Here is a 19,858-nt window from a genome sequence, read left to right as displayed (position 1 = left end):
AATTCCCTCCATTGACGGGAATCCCGTCCAGATGGCACCCGATCCCTGATTCATCCCTGCCCCGCTCAGGGTGGGATCCAATCCTTGGAGCCGAAGGTGACCCTCAATTCGCATTTTCCACTTGGGCGAACTAACTGTGAACTTCCTTCGGACAGCCAACATGTTCCAGTTGACTGCTACACTGAATTATCATTCTCAACAACTCGCAGTTCCGTCCATCTTAACAATGTGTCATTTTTAAAGGGGGGGGGGGGGGGGTGAACAATATGTAGCGATGGGAGAACCAGGCGAGTTTGCAATTCCACCGCACACGGGCTCCATTTCAACATGTCATTTCGCAAATCAGCTGCTAGCGCCTCTGAGTTAATTTAAAAAAAACACATTTTTAAGTAAAAAGAAAACCCGTGCTGTCCGAGTTGTCTCACTTCAACAGAACTTGAGCAACACAAGATGCAGAGCTCAACGTAATGAAGGAGGTGTCATTAAGACGCCGGCTTTAAAAGATTGCGGTATCCGAGCCGGGAGAACCTCACGCCCCCCCCCCCCCCCAAAAAAAAAAACCCTCCTCCTACCCCACCCCCGAAGCGGGTGGCACCTCACGGCAAGTGGGGCTCGTTTTACAAAATCTGTGAGGTTGGGAAAAATGCCCCAGTGAAACTGGTTGGACTATTTCCTGGTGAGGAAGTAGACATGAGCGGAACTGGCGTAAGTTGTTATCCCTGCGCTGAAGGGGCTGTGGATCTGTGCTACAGACTGGGGAAAGCTCCATTCTTTCCAAAAGGATTTGTCTTTCTCCCCCCCTCTCTCTCTCTCTCTCTAGTCTTATTCATCACCTCCCCCCCCCCCCTTTCCCCCCTTTTCCTCGATTAGGATTCTTTCAAACCCCCCTCCCTCCTTCACCCCCCCCCTCCCCCTTCCCTCTTTGCATTTGATCGGCATCTGGAGAACAAAAAAAAACACCCCGTCAGCTTCGAAAGTCTTCAGGCTGATGGCTGGAGCTGAAATCTACTGTGGTGGGGTGCACGGTGCGTGAATTTCATTCCAGACAAAGAGAAGTCAGAGAGAGAGAGAGCGAGAGAGGGAGACAGGCAAGGGTGGGGGTGAGAGAGAGAGAGAGAGGAAGGGAGGGAAGGCAGGAGAGAGGGAGAAGTGGGGAGGTGGGCACAGAAAGAAAGAGGGGTGGGGGTGGGTGGGGGGGAGAGACTGAATGTGTGCGGGAGAGATTGGGAGGACGAGATAGTGTGAAGAGAGAAAAGGTGTGGATCAAACATCATTTTGTCGCGAAGCACCTTATTTTTTTAGTAACTGGATCAAATTGCAGAAATAATGGGAAGGGGCACTAAAAATCAGCCAGAATTCCTAGTTATTTTCGGGTCGCTACAAGTGGGAAGGGAAGAGCATTTTGCAAGTGTATGATTTTATTTTTAATTTTTAGGAAGGACCAAATTGTGGTCGTGGTTATTGTGGATTCCGGGAGATTACTGCTGCTGAAACTATTGGGGGAATTTTTAAAAACCTCGCATCTCTTGTGGGCAAAAAAATATATATAAAAGTGTGTTATTATAGAATCAACGTCAGTCTGCACTGTGGAGACCTGGTCAATTTCACTTGAGAATTTGGTCAATTTCACCTGGGGATTTTCTTGTCAATTTCATTTGGAATTTGGTCAATTTCTGCCTGGATCGTCGGCTCGCTTGGAATTATTATGGGAATACTGGAATAATTTCTCCATCCAAGTTGTAAACGGATTCTCTCCTTGCGGATTTTTTTCTTGCCTGGGTGATTAATACACAGACGACGTGCATCCAGCCATCGCCTCCTGCAGAGTGCTTTGCCCGGGCTTTGTGGAATTGCTATTGTTAATTTTTATTGAGTTAAAAAAATATATATATTTCTATAAGCGGTCACATCTCTGTGGGGAATTCTTGTGCCGTGCGATGGATGGCCCGCGGTGTAGTGGGCTTCGTCGGAGTAGGCGGTCCAGAACCCAGAGGAACCGAGACAGAAAAGCCAAGGGAGCTGGAGGTGGTGGTGGTGGAGGAGGCACTTCGGGAGCGATCAACACCCTGTCCTCCTCGGGGTCTGAACGAGAGGGCAGCAACAAAAATCCAACCTCAGCCCGTCCCAGACCCCCCAGACGCCGCAGGAAAGATTCAACCTCGGGAGAGGAAGATCTCATTGATGGATTTGGAATAGCCAGTTTTATCACCTTGGAAGCTCTGGAGGTAAGAAACAGTTGGATAATACGAATTCTTGCCTCCTTAAGTCTGGATGTTTGAATGTGAATTCAGCTTTAAGATTTTCTTTAAAACCCCACAATGACCCTTATAATATAATCTTGAAGCTTTTAAAGTAATGATTAAACCCCACTTCATATTGTTTGATAAAACTATCCTGGAAAGCTTGGGGTTGAGCTCATTTCCACAACGATCCTCGATCAGAGCTGCACTGTTCCTGTAGACAGTAATTTCTCCTGTATTTCCTTGATATTTGGCTGGCATTCTCCACCCCGACCATTTAAGAGTTGAGATGAAGTAAGAAAGTGTGAAAACAATGTTGATACTTTCTCAAGAGTGGAAGGAGCACAGTGATTTGGCCTGCATGAGATTTGTGTACCTCGTTAACTCACATGTCACAGAAGCTTTAGGCCTCTGCATTGCAATTTTGCTAAATTTATCATATTAAGGTACCCCTTCGATGGAGAATTGAGAATCCTGTGGATACGTTGACTATAATTGGCCAAATTGAGTTGTGATTGAGAAGGTTATAAAATGCCAACAGTTGTATCCAGAAGCCAACTCAACAAGTACTCTGGGTGGGGGGGAGCGGGGAATTAAAAAAGGGCAGCCCAAGAAAGAGATTGGTGTAACACACCTCTGGTTGGCCGATGAATGTTTGAATTGGATGTGAATTATTAAGAAATGATAACCATTTATTGAGAAGTGTTTTGGAAATACAACCAGAGTTCAGTCACACTTTGAAAAATTACAGTGTTAATATGATTCTGTTTTTGCATTTATGGATAAGTCTGCCCGCCGTGTTGGCAGAATTCCTGAATATGGTTGATAAAATGCTTTCCCAAGTCAAGTTACATGTTGCTGTTTTATGTGACAATGGAATGGTGTTGGTTGCACATAGCCATTTCTACCTCCTGAATATCAACAAAGTAGTTGTGACGCTTGCTTAGAGGTTGTCAGATTGTCAGTGTTAAGTAAGGGACATCTTTAACCATGGTTGGTGTTTGATGGGAAGCCACCAATCCACTGGCTGGGGTGATGCGTCTTGTTTCAGAAGGACCAGCTTCATTGATCTAACAGCAGCTGGACTCCCCTCCACCACCAGCACCTACTATTGAGAAAGAAAGATATATAGTCCCAGTCCACATGTTTGCCTGCTTTAAACAGAAGTAGTGGGTGAATTGTAACTTCAATGAAAGTATCCAAAATGTGTTTAATTTTTACATTTCACTTCCATTTATTAGTTTGGAAGTACTTTTTAAAGTCACTTCTCAGGGCAAGCTGTGGCAACTATTTTTGTTTTTCAGGAGGAATATGGTTTAATTTTAACTTTCACTGGGATATAAATATGGTTGTGCTGGAGATGGGACCTGGCCTGTACAGCTTTTCCAGCAGTTTTTATTCAAAGCTTTTGCATTTGTTTTTAACCTCATGTACTGCAGTATCATCATCTCTGTGCATAGCAATGGTAGCACAAGCAATAGGTCAGTATGCCTGCTATGTGTTTCTCATGCATTGTTTTTACACTCTTTGAATTGCATGTTTCCACTGTTGGATATGAAGTCTGTCTTTTTAACGATCAGTTCTTGTCAGTGACATCTGTAGGAAGAGATGGTTATTTGCTCAGAATAACATTCGGAAGAGTTTAATTTTATTTCAGACCTCCGGGTTAATGGTAAAATGAATTGGATTAAGAAGGTGTTCTGAAATCTAAAGTTCGGGGTATTGGTTGACATCGTGTCCTTCTCTTTGAGATGCAAAATTAATTTACTGTGCACCATGTATTTAACTGATGTAAATAGTGGGTTAATGCGACTTTGTAAAAAGATTTTGTTTTGAACTGTTGCAATTAATGTGTTCACAATAGTTTTTAGAGTTTCCCTGGGGAGAAAGAAGGGACAATAAGAAATTATGATTCTACTTTGATACATGGCATTGCCTGGAAAATTACTTCAACGACACCTTTAGATTGTTATGGGTACACATTCTAGTCTGGTGCCTTCCCTTTCCAGATTGATAGTGAAGTCTAGTCACATGTTCAATGTTATCCCTCTTGGACAATGTCTAGACATTTGGATTTAAAGAATTTCATAGATGGTGGTACTGCCAGTGTCTAGTAAATGCTGTGCTTCCTTTCATTATAGGAAGCCTTGGGGTTATATTCAGCTTTGAAACATGGCTTAATTTTGGACATTACTGTTGTATTGGACTGACTTTGCTGCTGTTCTGTTCTGATATTCATTGGTGGAATTGTTGACATGTGAAACCCTGTTAAATCCTTCAGAGCCGTGTTAAATTAATTTGATCCGCATTGATCCACATTAAAGAAAAAATGATGGGAATATAATCAGTTTATTCACTTGACAGTGAGGTACGTTGGTTTGCAAAGCACAGTTTTGTACTTGCAGCTGAATTTGATCATTTGAGTCAAGAAGCTGGTTAGCATTTAGTGGAATCACAGAGCTCCTTATGCACATTTTAATTGTAAGTTTTTTATGGGAGAGGCTGGACAATCGACCTTTCTGAAAGTGGGTGACTTTTTAATACCTGTTTGGTGTGGCTTGAAGTGAAAACTGGAGAATGGTAATCTCTTTTAACAAGTGTGCTCTTTGAACAATTAAAATAATATGCCTTATTTCACCCTTTTGATGATCCAACAACATAAAGGTTCAATGCACTTCTCACATGGAGGGAAATAATGATACCAAAACACACACTTCAGGACAGAAATGCCTTTATGAACTCATTAAAAACTAGCCTAAAGGAGCAGGTGTATCTTCATTAATCAATGTGTCTCTCCATTAATGCATTTATTTTTTGTGTTTTGTACCATTGTTATGATTTCCAGCACTATATAAAAATATCTGATAATTTTATTGAAGCCAAGTGGTTAGAAGTTAAGCATTATCTCCTTCAAAATACCTCAGTCTCCTAAAGTTGTAATAAAATCGAACGCACTCCGTACTTCCCGAAAATTATTGCAGAGTGTTGCTGATTAGGTACATATAGTGTGGCTGCAGACAGATGGTGGTTGTCCTCGTCGATTTCGAGCACTGTATCTTGTTCCATTTTCTCAGACCAATCTCACAAGATGCTGTGATGTAAATCCCGCTCACGCATTGGTCGGTCATTTTTTAGTAAATCTGCACATTAAAGCAAGATGGCTAGTTTCGCTTTAAAGTGCAGGCTCCTGAGGCATCCGAGGCGTTGGGATCTATCTCCTTTGCCTCGGAGACTTCGGGCGAGCGCTGCTCAGCACTGGTCTCCACAAGTAGTTGGACCGTTCCATACCACCTGTCCTTCGTGGAAAAGCTTTTGAAGAAAAACACCTTTGACCACAAGGCAATGAAGCAGTGGTCAGCACGTAATGTCCTCGAGGCCCTCAGGGAAAAGGAGACTGCGGAGGGTTCCCTGAGCAGACGGTCAGAGTCATCTGGCAGAACGCCTCATCACCAGAACTTTCAAACAAGCACCAAGACCTAGCTTGGCTGGTGGTGAGAAAGGTCCTCCCTGTCAGATTCTTCATGCACACCCGAAGGCTCTGCGCCAATGCACGCTGCCCTCGGAGTGGCTGTGGGGGAAATGAGATGGTCACACACCTCCTTGTGGAATGTGCCTTTGCAAAGAAGGTCTGGAGAGAGATGCAGTGGTATTTGTCAAGGTTCATCCCGAGCAGCTCTGTGACACAGGACTCTGTGCTCTACGGACTGTTTCCAGGGGGACACACCGAGACAAACATCAACTGCTGCTGGAAGGTCATCAACTCGGTGAAAGACGCTCTTTGGTCTGCCCGAAACTTGCTGATCTTCCAGTGCAAAGAATTGTCCTCGACCGAGTGTTGCAGACTGGCACATTCCAAGGTCCAGGACTACGTGCTGAGGGACACACTCAAGCTTGGGGCAGTTGCCGCTAAGGCGCAATGGGGAAAGACCACTGTGTAAGGTTTTTCCAGCAAATGTACACCGAGGGGCGGGTAACAGTGTAAACCCCCCTCGGTCTGGGCCACCAACACTCCAATGTATAAAAGAAACATGACAATGTAAATATTTAAGAAGGAATTGTAACGTAAAGAGTGATATGTGTATAATATTATCAAAATTGAAAGGAAGAAAGTCAAAGGAATGTGTAACTCTGATGGAAATGTTCAGTCAAGACAATTCAAAATGTTCTGTAATGTTAATGATAAATTTTATGAATAAAGTATATTTTTTTGAATAAAAAAAACCTGGTCTCCACAAACGGGGACCAGACGGAACGGCACTCGTGGGGTCTCAGGAGATTGGAGGCCTGCAGGTGCATACCTTTTGGGTATGTTGGGACCCTGACACTGCTGGTGCCAGCCTAGCACCCTGGCAATGCCACCTTGGTGCCAACCTGGTGCTGTCAAGTTGCCCATGTGGCACTGGCAGAGGCATTGCCAGGGTGCCAGGTTGGCACAGCCAAGGTGTCAAGTTTGCATTTTTTGCATGGTGGCGATTGGGCTGAGTGGTTACCCTGTGAGGGTCAGTTGGGAGGGGTGTGGGAGGGCAGGAACCCTCCCCTAGTGCAGTGGGGCTTGGGGGGGGTTGGATACCGCTTCGAGGTTCCAGAGATCGAGACGCCTTTAAAAAATGGCATCCCAATTTCTCGCTACACTGAGGAGTTCCGGCAAGTGGAGCTCTTCTGTGCACAAAACAGGGCTGTGTGCAGTTTGGCCGCACATTCCCCGCTGAGGCCCCATATCTAGTGCGAGTGGTGTTTTATAGCCATGTGTTTCTTAGCACAGCAAGCGCTGGGAAACACACAGCTAAACGTGCTCACTGTGGTTCTTTGTTCCCATGTTAAATCACACCCGTAGTCATTTTCCTGGGCCTTGGGGAGTTTCTCTCCAGTCTAGCCCACACTTAGAAATATTTTTGGGAGTGGGGAGCTGAACATGCTGGTGAGACCGGCTCCTCCGAGATCCGGCTACCATTTTGAAAGGGTGCCCAAATCTCTAAATGAACATGAAGGTCCCCCACCCATGGGGCAGTGTCACCCCCCACACACATGGGCATTGCTCTACACCGCCCCCCCCCCCCCAATTGAGGACACACTGCTATGGGGTTGCTGAGGGCCCCCCGTTTTTCAAGCCTCCCCATCCCCCTTGCTACCCCGCCTTTCAGGACCCCACCTTTCACCCATCCAAAACTCTAGGAGGCCCCTTCATACCTGCCCTTCACCCCCACTCTCCATACCTCCCTTTCATGAGCATGGCTCCCTCGGGCCCCAGCTTGGCACTCGGACACCCTGACAGTGTGGTCCAGTCTGGCTTCTGCCCGGGTGTCCTATTCCTGGCTACCCAGAGGTCTTCTGTGGCCTAGGGGACTGTCCCAGTTGCCGTCACGCCACGTATTTGTGGGCCAGTTCCTAACAGTGCCCATGTTCTCTCTCGCTGGAGACCCGGTTCCTTCCCGGGAGGCCGTTAGATTGGATTTACATCTTGCTACTGAGATGGAGATTAGTCTTAATTGGTGCCTCGCCACGTTCAGGGGGTATCTGGAACCCGCCACCAGGATAGGTCTGCTTAGATCGCGAACCGATTCGCGCCCGTTGTGTTACCCAATTTTGGCCTCTTCCACTATTTAACCGGCGCATCCGGATCCCCACCAGGTGCAACATGGCCGATAAATCGTGCCCAATATTTCAAAATTCATGCAATAGTCCATCAGGTTTCACTTGGGCATTATCAAAATTGAAGTTCTTTTGCACTTTTGAAATAGGGGAAGAGGCGAAACAATAAAATCTCACCTTCCAAATTGCGATGGGAGATTTCTGAACAAACCAGTAATGCTGGTTAATTTTTTGGTGAGGACCCTAGTTACAAACAGATACATTGCAAAGTAGATGGTCAGAAAATAGAAACGCTTCTCATTGGGGAGTCATATTGAGGAAAATAAAAGGGAGGGTGATTTTTATTATGGGCTGTTGTGATTTTTCAATAAGATGGAGAGATGTCAACAGAACTACAATAAACTGCATGACTGTCACATATAAAATTACCACCCTGAAAGATGGTCAGAAATGACTTGAGTGCACCATAAAGGGACCTTACTACACTGATATAAAGCAATTTACATTAAAATTAATCCTTTTTATTTTGAACCATATCAGGAATTGCTGCTTTTTTTGACAATAATTGATTCCTCCATTATGGCATGATTTTGCAGAATTACTGGTCGCACATCTCCCAGTAATCATACTATAGGCATTTGAAGTGTTCTTTTTCTTAATTGGGGTGTATTTCTTTTTTGTATGAAATTTACCAGAAATTTACACCGTGATTTTCAAAAAATAAAAATTCAGCCTTGTCTCGGCTTACGTCGGTGACGCGTGAGAAATTGCAAACTTACTTGTATATCTGAAAATGCAACAAAAAAAAGTATGAAGTCTCGTAATTGAGGCATTGATCAGCTGCAGCCCTGCTGAGAACAGATCCAGTAATTTTGTGTAGCATGTTGTTATGAGCAGTTTTGCTGGCCAGTCAATAATGTACTGAACATAGTCAAGACATTGATATACATTCAATTATTTGAGTCGGGCTCAAAAGTGGACAAGGGCAATGCTGAATAAAGGTGATTTTATGGCCCAGTGCTGTGACCTATGAGGTTTGCAGGAGAGACTGTGAATTCTTGTGATTTTGCAGTTTTTGGCAATCCGAGTAAAGGAGGTGTTAACAGCTTTGCTAACAATGGTTAACAACTGAATGTGTGGAAACACTGACCGACACATGATATGTACTATGTATACCATTCCCTGTATCAGACCGTTCATGGTTCAGTTTACGATGCAATAGATTATTTTTTGACAGCTGGTTCACCAGTTTCATTGCTACCTCTGAAATCCATTTTTAAAAGTTCAGAATACTGTTTAAAAGTACACCAATCAGTGTAATATAAACTGCTGTTTGGATGAATTTCTACAATGTTTCAGTTTCACAGCTGTAGTTTGCAGTATCTTCTGAATCACTTGTGGGTTTACTGTGTTATTCTACTCCCAGACATATTTGTCCTGGCTTGTTATTTGGATACAGGAGCGGGCCTCAACAGTTTCTTCATGTCACATGTCTGGTCGCATAATGGTTTCCTCATGCATTGTAAAAATGAGTTGATATTGGCCTCCCAAAACATTTCACCAGAGTCATTTCCAAATGCATTTGTCCTTGTTCGCATGCCCATGTTTTCACCCATGTCGTAAGCAAAAGGGGCAATTGGGCCAGAGTGACATTGATTATATTTCACTTGCAAGACGTTCATAACTCATTGATTACTGCACGTGGGTGATAGGACCTTCATTCTTGGAGTAAGTAATTTCTCCCTCTGTATGTCACATACCTTCAAACATAATAGAAAGTTTCAATACAGCATTTGAAAAAGTCTTAGGCTTGAAAAATGACATGCTGTAATGCTAATCCGGGTTTCAACAGGACACAATACCTTGCAATTTTGGCTCTTCGTTCTTATTCTGCTCTTAAACTCTTCCTGTCATGAAAAGTTCATGTTCATCTTGGTGGTATTTGTAGATAGGAATGTTAAAAATGAATGACCTATACTAAATGTGGCTACTTGGCTGCACTCTGCACATCATTGAATCAATTTAAAAAGATGGGAAAATGCTTCTACTGCTGATTTTCCTTTCGGGCATCTCGAAAACTAGCCGCAGTATTTTGATGCACCACAAGTTGCAGATTTAATTGTTGACTTGTCAAATGGCATTTAGGGTTGTTAATGCACACGGAGCTAGATTTTGTTGATTTTTGTTCATAATTGGTGGGTCAGATTTCTGCAGGATTAATTCCCCTCGAAGTGGAGCGCTTCAAAGCGCAGACTTTGTCCCTGTTGCAACAAGAAGTTTTAACAAAAACTGCTAACTGAGAATTAAGTCTGTGTGAATAATATGAACCATGAAATGTCAAAAGATATCTTGTGATGCTTCTGATTGTAAATTTGAGTTGTTTCTGCAGAGAGCATTTTGCATTGTAAAATATGTGAGTGAAGCAGGTGTCCGTTTGGTTCATTTGGCTCTCTCCGAGTTCAAAGGTTGTGTATTCAAGCTTAATTCCAGAACCTGAGCACATGATTTTGACTGACGTTTCAGTGCAGTACCAAATGCGACATTGTCAGCAGTATCCCCTTCAAATTAGTTATTAAACTGAGCTCCTTCCTGTCTGTTCCAGTGCCTCTGATGGACATAAAAGTTTCCAAAGGAATGACTCAAAGGAAGGATGTGTGCTCATGATCAGGACTAGGCTGTGGGGTGTGGAGGTGGAGTTGGAGGGGTCACTCAAAAGACTGACTGTATGGAAAGCCTGATGGTGCCAATAGACCCTTTGGGTGACCAAAACAGAGATACAAGGATTCATGCAAGCGAGACATAATTTCATGCCAGCTTGAGTTCAGCAACTGGAAACAGTCTGTGTCATGGTATTCAGATGAACATTACAGCACATACATACACACACAATGATGGACAGATCAACGGACCAATCAACACACACAACACGACAGCCAATCACGGACAAGAGCATACACAGTACAAAGCAGGGAACACGACACTTCCCGGGCACTCGAGCAGGAGAGGGCTCAGGGCACAAACAGCAGTGCTAACCATTGCGCCGCCATGCTGCCCCATTATTTAGGAATGTCTTGAGGGAAATGATAATGCACTAAACAAGCACACATCCTTTTCGTTCTTATTGTTGGCTCGATGTCTGTGATTGCTGATGTCGGAGAAAGCAATATGAGAATATCACATGAAAAACATTTTGGTACAAAATTGAAGCATGTTTCCTGAAGCATAATTTTTGCTTTTAGCACACTGGTTCCAATACAATAGAAAAGCTAGTGATAATGCTGGGTTCAGATCCGAAAGTGCAATATTGAGGACCGTATCCACTAAACACAGCCTCTAGCACTGACCGAAAACAGCCAAGAGTATTTTACACCATTTCATCTAAGTCCTATCCAAAATGGCAGATATTTTCTTTAAAGTCTTAAAATCCTGGAAACGATAAGGTTTATCTTTTATTTGCTATGTGAATGTCCCAGGACTCTGAGATAGCTTAGACACAATTAGTCTATTGATACCAATGGGCCGGTTTAGCTCCGTTGGCTGGACAGCTAGTTCGTGATGGACAGCTAGTTCGTGATGCAGAGCAAGGCCAATTCCCGTACTGGCTGAGGTTACTCATGAAGGCCCCTTCTTCTCAACCTTGCCCCTCGCCTGAGATGTGGTGATCCTCAGGCTAAATCACCATCAGTCAGCCCACCCCATCAAAAGGGGAAAGCGGCAGCCTATGGTCACCTGGGACTACGGCAACTTTTAAATTGATACCAATAGGTTGGAGGAGAAACCATTCATAAATTGTTTTCCCTACAGCACATAATATCATTAATATGCTCTGATAATGCACAAAGAAAATCTGAATTCATCACCTCAAATTGCCCCCACCACAACTATTGCTAGTGATTGACCTTGGCTCACCAATATTTTACCATTGTTTTGTACAGCTCAAAAATGCATTTTTCAGTCAGAAACACCTAGTTAGGATTAGACTTATAATTGTACTGCTAGAATGTTCTTAATTGTTCAAATGTGAAGATATTGTGCCCTGCTTGAATTCCTTGTGACATTATTGCTTGTTGCTTAAAAGCACTTTTGAAAGGCGGCACGGTGGCAAAGTGGTTAGCACTGCTGCCTCCTGGCGTCGAGGACCTGGGTTCGATCCTGGCCCTGGGTCAATATCCATTCTCCCTGAGTCTGCGTGGATTTCACCCCCCGCCCCCCCCCCCCCCCCCCCAACCCAAAGATGTGCCGGGTAGGTGGATTGGCCGCACTAAATTGCCCCTTAATCGGGTAAAAAAAAGAATCGGGCCTTTAAATTTTAATAAAAAGCCCTTTTGAAAATGAGCACGTTTTTTTTAGAAGACACTTTCTACTCTGATCAGTGTAGCAAGTTTGAGAAATGAGATTGGTTGCATTCAGTGCACCAGGAGATTGGGCAGCTTTAGCTGTGATCTTATTGAAAGGATTCCAAGGTTTATTTTGGTCTGTCTTTCAGCAGAGCAGTGTTGCACCTGGAAGGATCTTTTTTCATTCGACCTAATTCCCCCTAAACAGCAAACCCAGCCCAGCTAAGTATATAAATAGTCCCATTATTGGTATGCACTGTGGTGCAGATGGGTCAAGGAAAGGTGCCACCTTAAGTGTCTTCATTTAATAGCTCAGAATAATTGAAGTAATGACTGACTTCCGGCAGGTATTATCTTAATCCACATGAGGTGATCTTTAATCAGAGGCTGAACAGTAGAACATCCACCTGACTGTTTCTTTCTCCGGAAAGATGTTTTTTTTTTTTTTTAGAACCACTCCGCTCCATTCAAGCTTAAATTTTGTTTTAAAAATATTTTTCCGAGGAGAAGTCACAAAGTTCTGAATGTTTTCAAAGCCTCAAATATGATTCTGACAGTCTCGTTGTTTGCAAATCCTTAAACAATAGATGGACAGCGCAGACTGATGTGATGATCGGGGATTAGTCAGTCTCTGGGAACAACAAGCTTGTATTCCGGAAAGAGTAAGAGGTTAAAAACTGATGAATTAGCTAGGGGGGGGGGGGGTCACTATCTGAAGAGGGAAGCAAGTAAATATTCGATCAGAATTCACTGCAGTGAAGAATTAGATGTCATATGAGAGAGTTAGCCGATAGCTCAGTGATGGAGGAAGATATATATATTTGAATAAGATGTATGTACAAAGTTAGATTCAATACAAACCTAATAATTCCCACACTTCAAAAGTACCCAATGGCTGTAAAGCAGCTAGTGATGTACTGAGGTACCATGGGCGGGATATACTGGCTGTTCACGCTGGTGGGAAATTCCAGTCCCATGTCAGCGCACGGGTTACCCAGAGGCGAGGAGTGCTGTGAATGAAAAAGACCAGTAGATCGCAATGGCAGGCCAGCTCCCCCACCGAAAAACCTGTGGCGGGGTAGTCGGTAAATCCTGCCCCATATTGCTTTCTTTATTCCTGGAATAGGCTAATTAATTTGCAGATGAATCTGCCGATTTGGTCAGTTGCCGTATCCAATCCTGAATCCCGTTTTTGCAGAGTGAATTTCACTGATCGTTCATTGTGAAAATGGCTCCAGTGGCAAAATTTCCCGATCTATACTTAACCTGCTGCTCCTGTGAATTGAATGCTTTTTTTGACTAAACATTGGACCTATTGCTGCCTGCTATTTTGATATGTTCGTACACGAGGGGAAATAGTCTGAGCCCGGTCCCAGTCCTATGACTGCATTCTCTAGTTGAACTAACTGATTAGTGGCCATGATTCGGAGTCCTGACTTATCTAATTTTGTTTTCCTCTTCCCAATCCAAGAGAATCAACATCAATTGTAGCCTTTAATCAAACCCTAGCCTCTTGCCTGTTGTCCAGCGGGGAGGAGGGAGTAATTTTATTTTGTGGTTAAGACACAGATATTAGGTTTATCATGCTGCCAAGTGAAATCAAGTAACACACTGACGATAGTTAATGTGGCAAGCACTGACAACACAAATAACAGGAGGTAATTTGATGCTTGAATCAGCTGTACGTATTCAAACAATATGCCTTGATGATGAATTTCATACACTGTAATGGAAGTGGCAAAGTGGTGTTGTGCAGCCTTCACATACTGTCACAGTCTCGGACTAAGTTTCTACATCTATGAGGAGTCCACAGCTACCTAATTGCCAGGCCCCCAAAATACGTAATTTGTTTGTTGGGAACACATTTCGTCTGAAAGAAATTCACCGTGCAAATTCTTTTTCTCTGCAACTGCATTCTGAATAGACTCCAAACTTCAAATCAAATTTAACAGCTGCTTCGTATTCTGTATATTAGTTTGGGGTATAATCACAGTGCCAGAAGACATGAGCAAAGCTTTAGTTTTCGTATATTATCATAACCATAAAAGTGAGCTCATATATCTTCCCCGATGGTAATTTTTGTTTTTTAAAAAAGGTATTTTAATTCAAACTTGTAGCATTTTTACATTTTTACAAAACAAAAACATTACACCTATACAATAAAGCCTGCACCAACACCCGGCCCCTACCAGTTGACGGTAACTAGCTCTCCGAAATGCATAATAAACAAACTACCTTCGGGCAGATTTCACCTTCTCAAGGTGTAAGAACTCCATTAGATCCCCCAGCCACATCGAGGCACAGGGTCGAGAAGCTGACCTCTACCCCAACAAAGCCTTTCTGCGAGCAATCAATGAGACGAAGGCTAAAACATCTTTTCCCCCACTCCCGGCTGCAACTCCGGACGGTCCGACGCCCCGAATAGGGTCCCCAGGGGACCCGGCTCCAAATCCACATGGAGGATCGCCGACATGGTGCGGAAAAACGACTCCCAAAATTTCTCCAACTTCGGGCAGGACCAGAACATATGCACATGATTAGCCGGGCCCCTCCCACACCGTTCGCAAGTATCCTCTACACCCTCAAACATCCTTGAATGCGCCACCTTCAACTGTATCGACCCCAGCATCAAAGGGGCAGCATAGTGGCACAGTGGTTAGCACTGCTGCCTCACGGCGCGAGGATCCAGGTTCCATCCTGGCTCCGAGACACTGTCCGTGTGGACACTCTCCCTGTGTCTGTGTGGGTCTCACCCCCACAAACCAAAAAGACATGCAGGGTCGGTGGTTTGGCCATGCTAAATTGCCCCTTAATTGGAAAAGATAATTGGGTACTCTAAGTTTTTTTTTAAAAACAGCATCCTGCACGAGATTAAGACATTGACCCCTCTGCTGCACCTTACACCACAGTCCCTCCTCTGGCACCATCCCCAACTCCGACCCCAATTGGCTTTAACGACATTTTATCCTTCTCCAAAATCCTCCCATAAATTGCTGAGACGACCCCACCCTCCAACCCCATTACTGACAGCACCTCCTCCAACACCGAGCCGACAGACGCTATCGGAAAGGTTGGAAAAACCTTTCTAGCAAAGTCCCACACCTACATATATCGAAAACCCTCCTCACACGGAAACCCAAACTTCACCCTCAACTCCTCCAAGCTTGCGAACCGCCCCTCCAAAAACAAATCCTTCAGCTCCTTCACCCCTTTCTCTTCCCATCACTGAAACTCACATCTATCCTCCCCAGCTCCAATCCGTGATTCCCCGATTGGCAGCAGCCTCGATCCCGCTCCCAACCTAATGTGTCGCCGAAATTTCCTCCAAATCCTCAACGTGTCCACCACCACAGGACTTCTTCAAATCTTCCTAGGGGCAAACGGAAGCAGTGCCGTTGCTAGGGCCTGCAAACCCGACCCTCTACAAGAACCCACCTCACCCTCTGCCGCCCTACTCCAGCCCCGCACCTTCTCCTCGTTCGCTGCCCAATAATAGTACATCATGTTTGGAAGACACCCCCCCCCACCCTCCCCCAACATCTGTCAGCCCCTCTGAAATGAAGCCTTCCTTTGCTGGCCACCTTCCCTGCCCAAACGAACAACAAAACCAACCTGTCCACCCCCTTAAAAAAATGACTTCCTCGCAAAATGACCGGCAGACACTGAAGTAAGAATAGTAACGTGGCAAAATGTTCATCTTAACTGTCTGCACCCGACCTGCCAGCGACAGGGGAAGACTGTCCCCACCCTCAATAAATTAGCTTTCACCCTCCCAACCACACTCTTATGAAGATGCGTCCAATCCTGGGCCATCTGCACCCCCAAATACCCGAAATTGGTTGTTGCCTCCCAAAACTCCCCCCACCCCTGCCCCATTCCAACTCCCACTCCTGGAGAAGACACCACAAAATAGCTCCAGGTAATTTTTTTCAACTGATCCATTGAGACAAGGCGAGTGGGTGCAATCCTGCTCCGTGGTCAACTTTGGTGCCTTCAATTGAACTGTTCCATGTAGATTTTCTCAGCTCCTCCCTTCCCTGGAGCAACACCAGCCTCAACTCGGTGCCTCCCTGCTGGAAACGGCTCAGGATGGGGACCAAAGAGGCATCCAGACTCGCAACGTTAGCTCTGCTCTCTCTCTCTCTCCACGGTTGCTCTCAGACCTGTCGAGATTTTCCAGCATTTTCTGTTTCTGTTTCGGATTCCAGCATCCGCAGTAATTTGACCATGGCTAATCTATGGCACTGGTCATTATTGTGTTAACATTGCAGTAATCCATGCCTTTTTGCTCCCCAGACTCTTGATTATTGTAACTTTAAATCTGTTGCGGGTTTGTTTCTTAGGAGGTTTCCAGTTTGAGTTCTACCCCCCGAATTCCGTATCTCCCTGCCGGCAATCTTTACCTTCTCTCCAATGACTGCCAGCATAATGTTCTGCCAAGTGTTTCCATGTGGCTTCACATCACATAGCAGAAAGAGATTTTGTTTTACAAGATTGTGACATTATACCAAAGCTGGAGTGGTTCCAATAGTTAGGGGGGCAGGGGGAGGAGCGAGAGAGAGAGAGGTTCAGTTTAGTTGTTAAAAATTGTTCCAAGGAACTCTCTGCCGGTGTGGAGGAGAGCAATTGTGCTCTTGTGCTTTAATCGTCTCAAGATCTCCTTTGCCATTATAACACACATTGAAACATTGATTAGGACCATTAGTAGATGGATAGTGATTTTATTGCTGAGCTCTGCAGTTCAGCCTGTTCTACAAAAGAAGCCATTTACCAGGCATTAATACATAATTCTGGCCAGAACAATTGTCAGGATTCTATAATCTTTTTACTAATGATAAGTAAGACATTGTGACCTGATATATTACATAGATGGAGATATGCAAGAACATAATGTTTGTATATTTATGGGTTGCCAGCTGGATAGGATCAAACGTTCTGTATATACAATACACTGTGTACTTAGCATGTGTGCTTAACATAATACTTCACATTATCCTGGTCCAACACTCGCACACATATCATAAATAGGATAAGTGATATGTTGTGACTCAACAACTCATGAGGAACCCCATAATTTTCACTGTACTGTTCAACTTGCCCTGTCGGTTAATCTGCTCATCAGTTTAATTTTAATCAACAGCATGTTTTAAATTGCCAATGTTTTGCTTCTCTCTCAGCCTAGTCTACGAGTGAAGGAAGTTTCCAGCTGGTTACTATAACACCTGCTCACCTAATTGGCATGTGCTGCACTCCACTTACCAACACTTTAATTCAAACTCTTAATTTTAAACAAGAGGTGGAGGGCTGAGCACACGCTGAGCAGGCAGTCTTGTGTCGATGGTCTCTCATCACCCGAGTTCACAGCGTTGGTGTGGCCCAAAGTCCTAGCTTCAGAGATGCGCAGTTAGTGGAGCACCAGGTTTAATCCCTGAGCCAGGCTTGAGTCAGCTGATTTCAGCCAGAGAAGCAGTTGAGGAAGGGTTGTGGGGGGCCATGGCTGCTCAAAGCACAAAGAAACTAAAATTGAGCACGGTTCCCATTCCTGAACAGCACACAATGACCCCTACTGGAACTACACATGCGTGCATGCTGAATGAGCACAGATTGTTCTCGGTTCTGAACTCCTCCCACTGTTGGACAGCCTCATTGACCCACACTTGACGTAGAAGCACTGGAGGGTGACTACTGCCTGCAAATCTGTAAGTGAAGGAATAATAAATAGAGAAGAAATATGGATGCAAAATAATACAAAAGAAAATGAAATAACTCCAGCCCAGTTGTGAATCGGTCCTGGGGCAACCTATTTATTGTTGATATTTCGAACGTTGGCTGAAAGCAGACTATTACAGCTGCTACTCTTTTTTTTTTTCTTTTATAAATTTAGTGTACCCAATTCATTTTTTTCCAATTGAGGGGTAATTTTGCATGTTCAATTCACCTATTCTGCACATTTTTGGGTTGTGGGGGCGAAACCCATGCAAACACTGGGAGAATGTGCAAACTCCACAAGGACAGTGACCCAAGGCCGGGATCGAACCTGGGACCTCGGCGTAACCCACTATGCCACCGTGCTGCCCTGAGCTACTCTCTTCTAATGTTAATATTGTTGAAAAAGGCTGTGTATCGTTCATTAGGTCTTATGATGAGGTTCTATGTCTTGTATAGTTTGACAGTGAGTGTTAACCACTAGTAACAATATACATGTGTAAAGTCGAAGCGAAGAACTGTCTCCACGCTTACGCCACTCACACCTCTGTCCAGTGCAAGGCTGCCTTCTAAAATGTGGCCACATGTTCCTTTCCATCAAAGTGTGGGCGGTGCTTTATCCAGTCCCGTGTTAACCGTATCAATGCCAGACCTTGTACTACACCCCCACCCACCTATTCTTGATCCAACGTGGGCAGCACGGTAGCACAAGTGGGTAGCACTGTGGCTTCACAGCGCCAGGGTCCCAGGTTCGATTCCCTGCTGGGTCACTGTCTGTGTGGAGTCTGCACGATCTCCCCGTGTCTGCGTGGGTTTCCTCCGGGTGCTCCTGTTTCCTCCCACATTCCAAAGACGTGCAGGTTAGGTGGATTGGCCATGATAAATTTCCCTTAGTGACCATAAAGGTTAGGAGGGATTATTGGGTTATGGGGATAGGGTGGAAGTAAGGGCTTAAGTGGGTCGGTGCAAACCCGATGGGCCGAATGGCCTCCTTCTGCACTGTATGTTTTATGTTCTATGTAACGTATCTACAGTGCATTCCAGTTTATCCAACATATTTACATTTCTTATACTACCCCCTCTTCAAGTGTTTATAAGTTCAGATGGCCTGGAGGCTTTATAATTCTTCCAGATTTTGGCTTTGCAACAATTGGAGGAGTGGTAGACTATAGATTGTCACAGTAACTTCATTGCAGTGTTAATGTAAGCTTAAACGTGACACTAATAAAGATTATTATTGTGCTGGGGAAACTTTGTTAAATAGGAGGCTTCTTTGAATGTGATTGTTCAGGCGTTTTATTGGTTGATCTTAATTCTGAATATTTTGTACTGTGTACTATTTTTTACTTTGGAGTTGAACTGCTACATATCAGTTCCCCATCTGGTGTTATGGATGGTCATTGGCTTACCCCATTCCTGATAGAGAGAACAAACTCTTTGCTCATCTGAAGTGCTCATTTTGTTTTTCTTCCTACTTGGGTTCGTGAAGCATGTGGGAGTTTACATTTCAAGAATGTGCAATCTTTCCCCACTTGTTTCACAACTTGAGCCACAAATCTGATCACTCTTGTATTCCAGTTTTGAGCTTGTGTATCTTTTTTCATTCTGCTCAACAACTATTCTGGTAAGTTCAGAGCTATCTGTAGAATTAAGTTTTGCAACTTCACCTGGGCACCCAGTTCTTTTTAGAATATTTTTCCATGGTTACTGGCTGCTCCTTAAACATTTTAAATTCATTTGTGAGATTTTCAGACTGTTTCGTAGAACTTTCCTTGTCTGCTTTCGGAGTCTGGATTTGCTGATCCACACTGCGCATCTCATCCTTCATGTTGTTCAAATTGGATCGAAGGTCAAGAATTTAATCCGTATTGGTTGTTAATTCTGCTTTCAAGAAACTGTTCAGCTGCACGGGACATTCTTTCTCCTGTTCCAGGTATTTTCCATGATGCTTACTAAAGACTTGTGAAGCTTGAATCTCATCAAGCT

The 19,858-nt window shown here is 44.2% G+C and overlaps 1 protein-coding gene across 8 annotated transcripts in view; it reads left to right on the top strand.

Annotated features, from left to right (window-relative positions):
- The first annotated feature begins 781 nt into the window (after nt 1-781).
- auts2a (activator of transcription and developmental regulator AUTS2 a) overlaps nt 782-19,858 on the top strand; it is a 1,550,343-nt gene continuing 1,531,266 nt past the window's right edge. For 3 of the 8 annotated variants that reach the window (XM_072469459.1, XM_072469461.1, XM_072469453.1), the window contains exons 1-2: nt 783-1,025; nt 1,436-2,225. In XM_072469459.1, the coding sequence (XP_072325560.1) occupies nt 1,938-2,225 (288 nt within the window). In that variant the 5' untranslated portion in view covers nt 783-1,025; nt 1,436-1,937. Of the gene's footprint in view, nt 1,026-1,221; nt 2,226-19,858 lie in introns of those variants that run through there. The other 5 variants (XM_072469455.1, XM_072469457.1, XM_072469460.1 and 2 more) reach the window with 3 other exon arrangements.

This window comes from Scyliorhinus torazame, chromosome 12, assembly GCF_047496885.1.
Source record: "Scyliorhinus torazame isolate Kashiwa2021f chromosome 12, sScyTor2.1, whole genome shotgun sequence".
NCBI lineage: Eukaryota > Metazoa > Chordata > Chondrichthyes > Carcharhiniformes > Scyliorhinidae > Scyliorhinus > Scyliorhinus torazame.
This window is presented reverse-complemented; position numbering and strand designations above follow the sequence as displayed.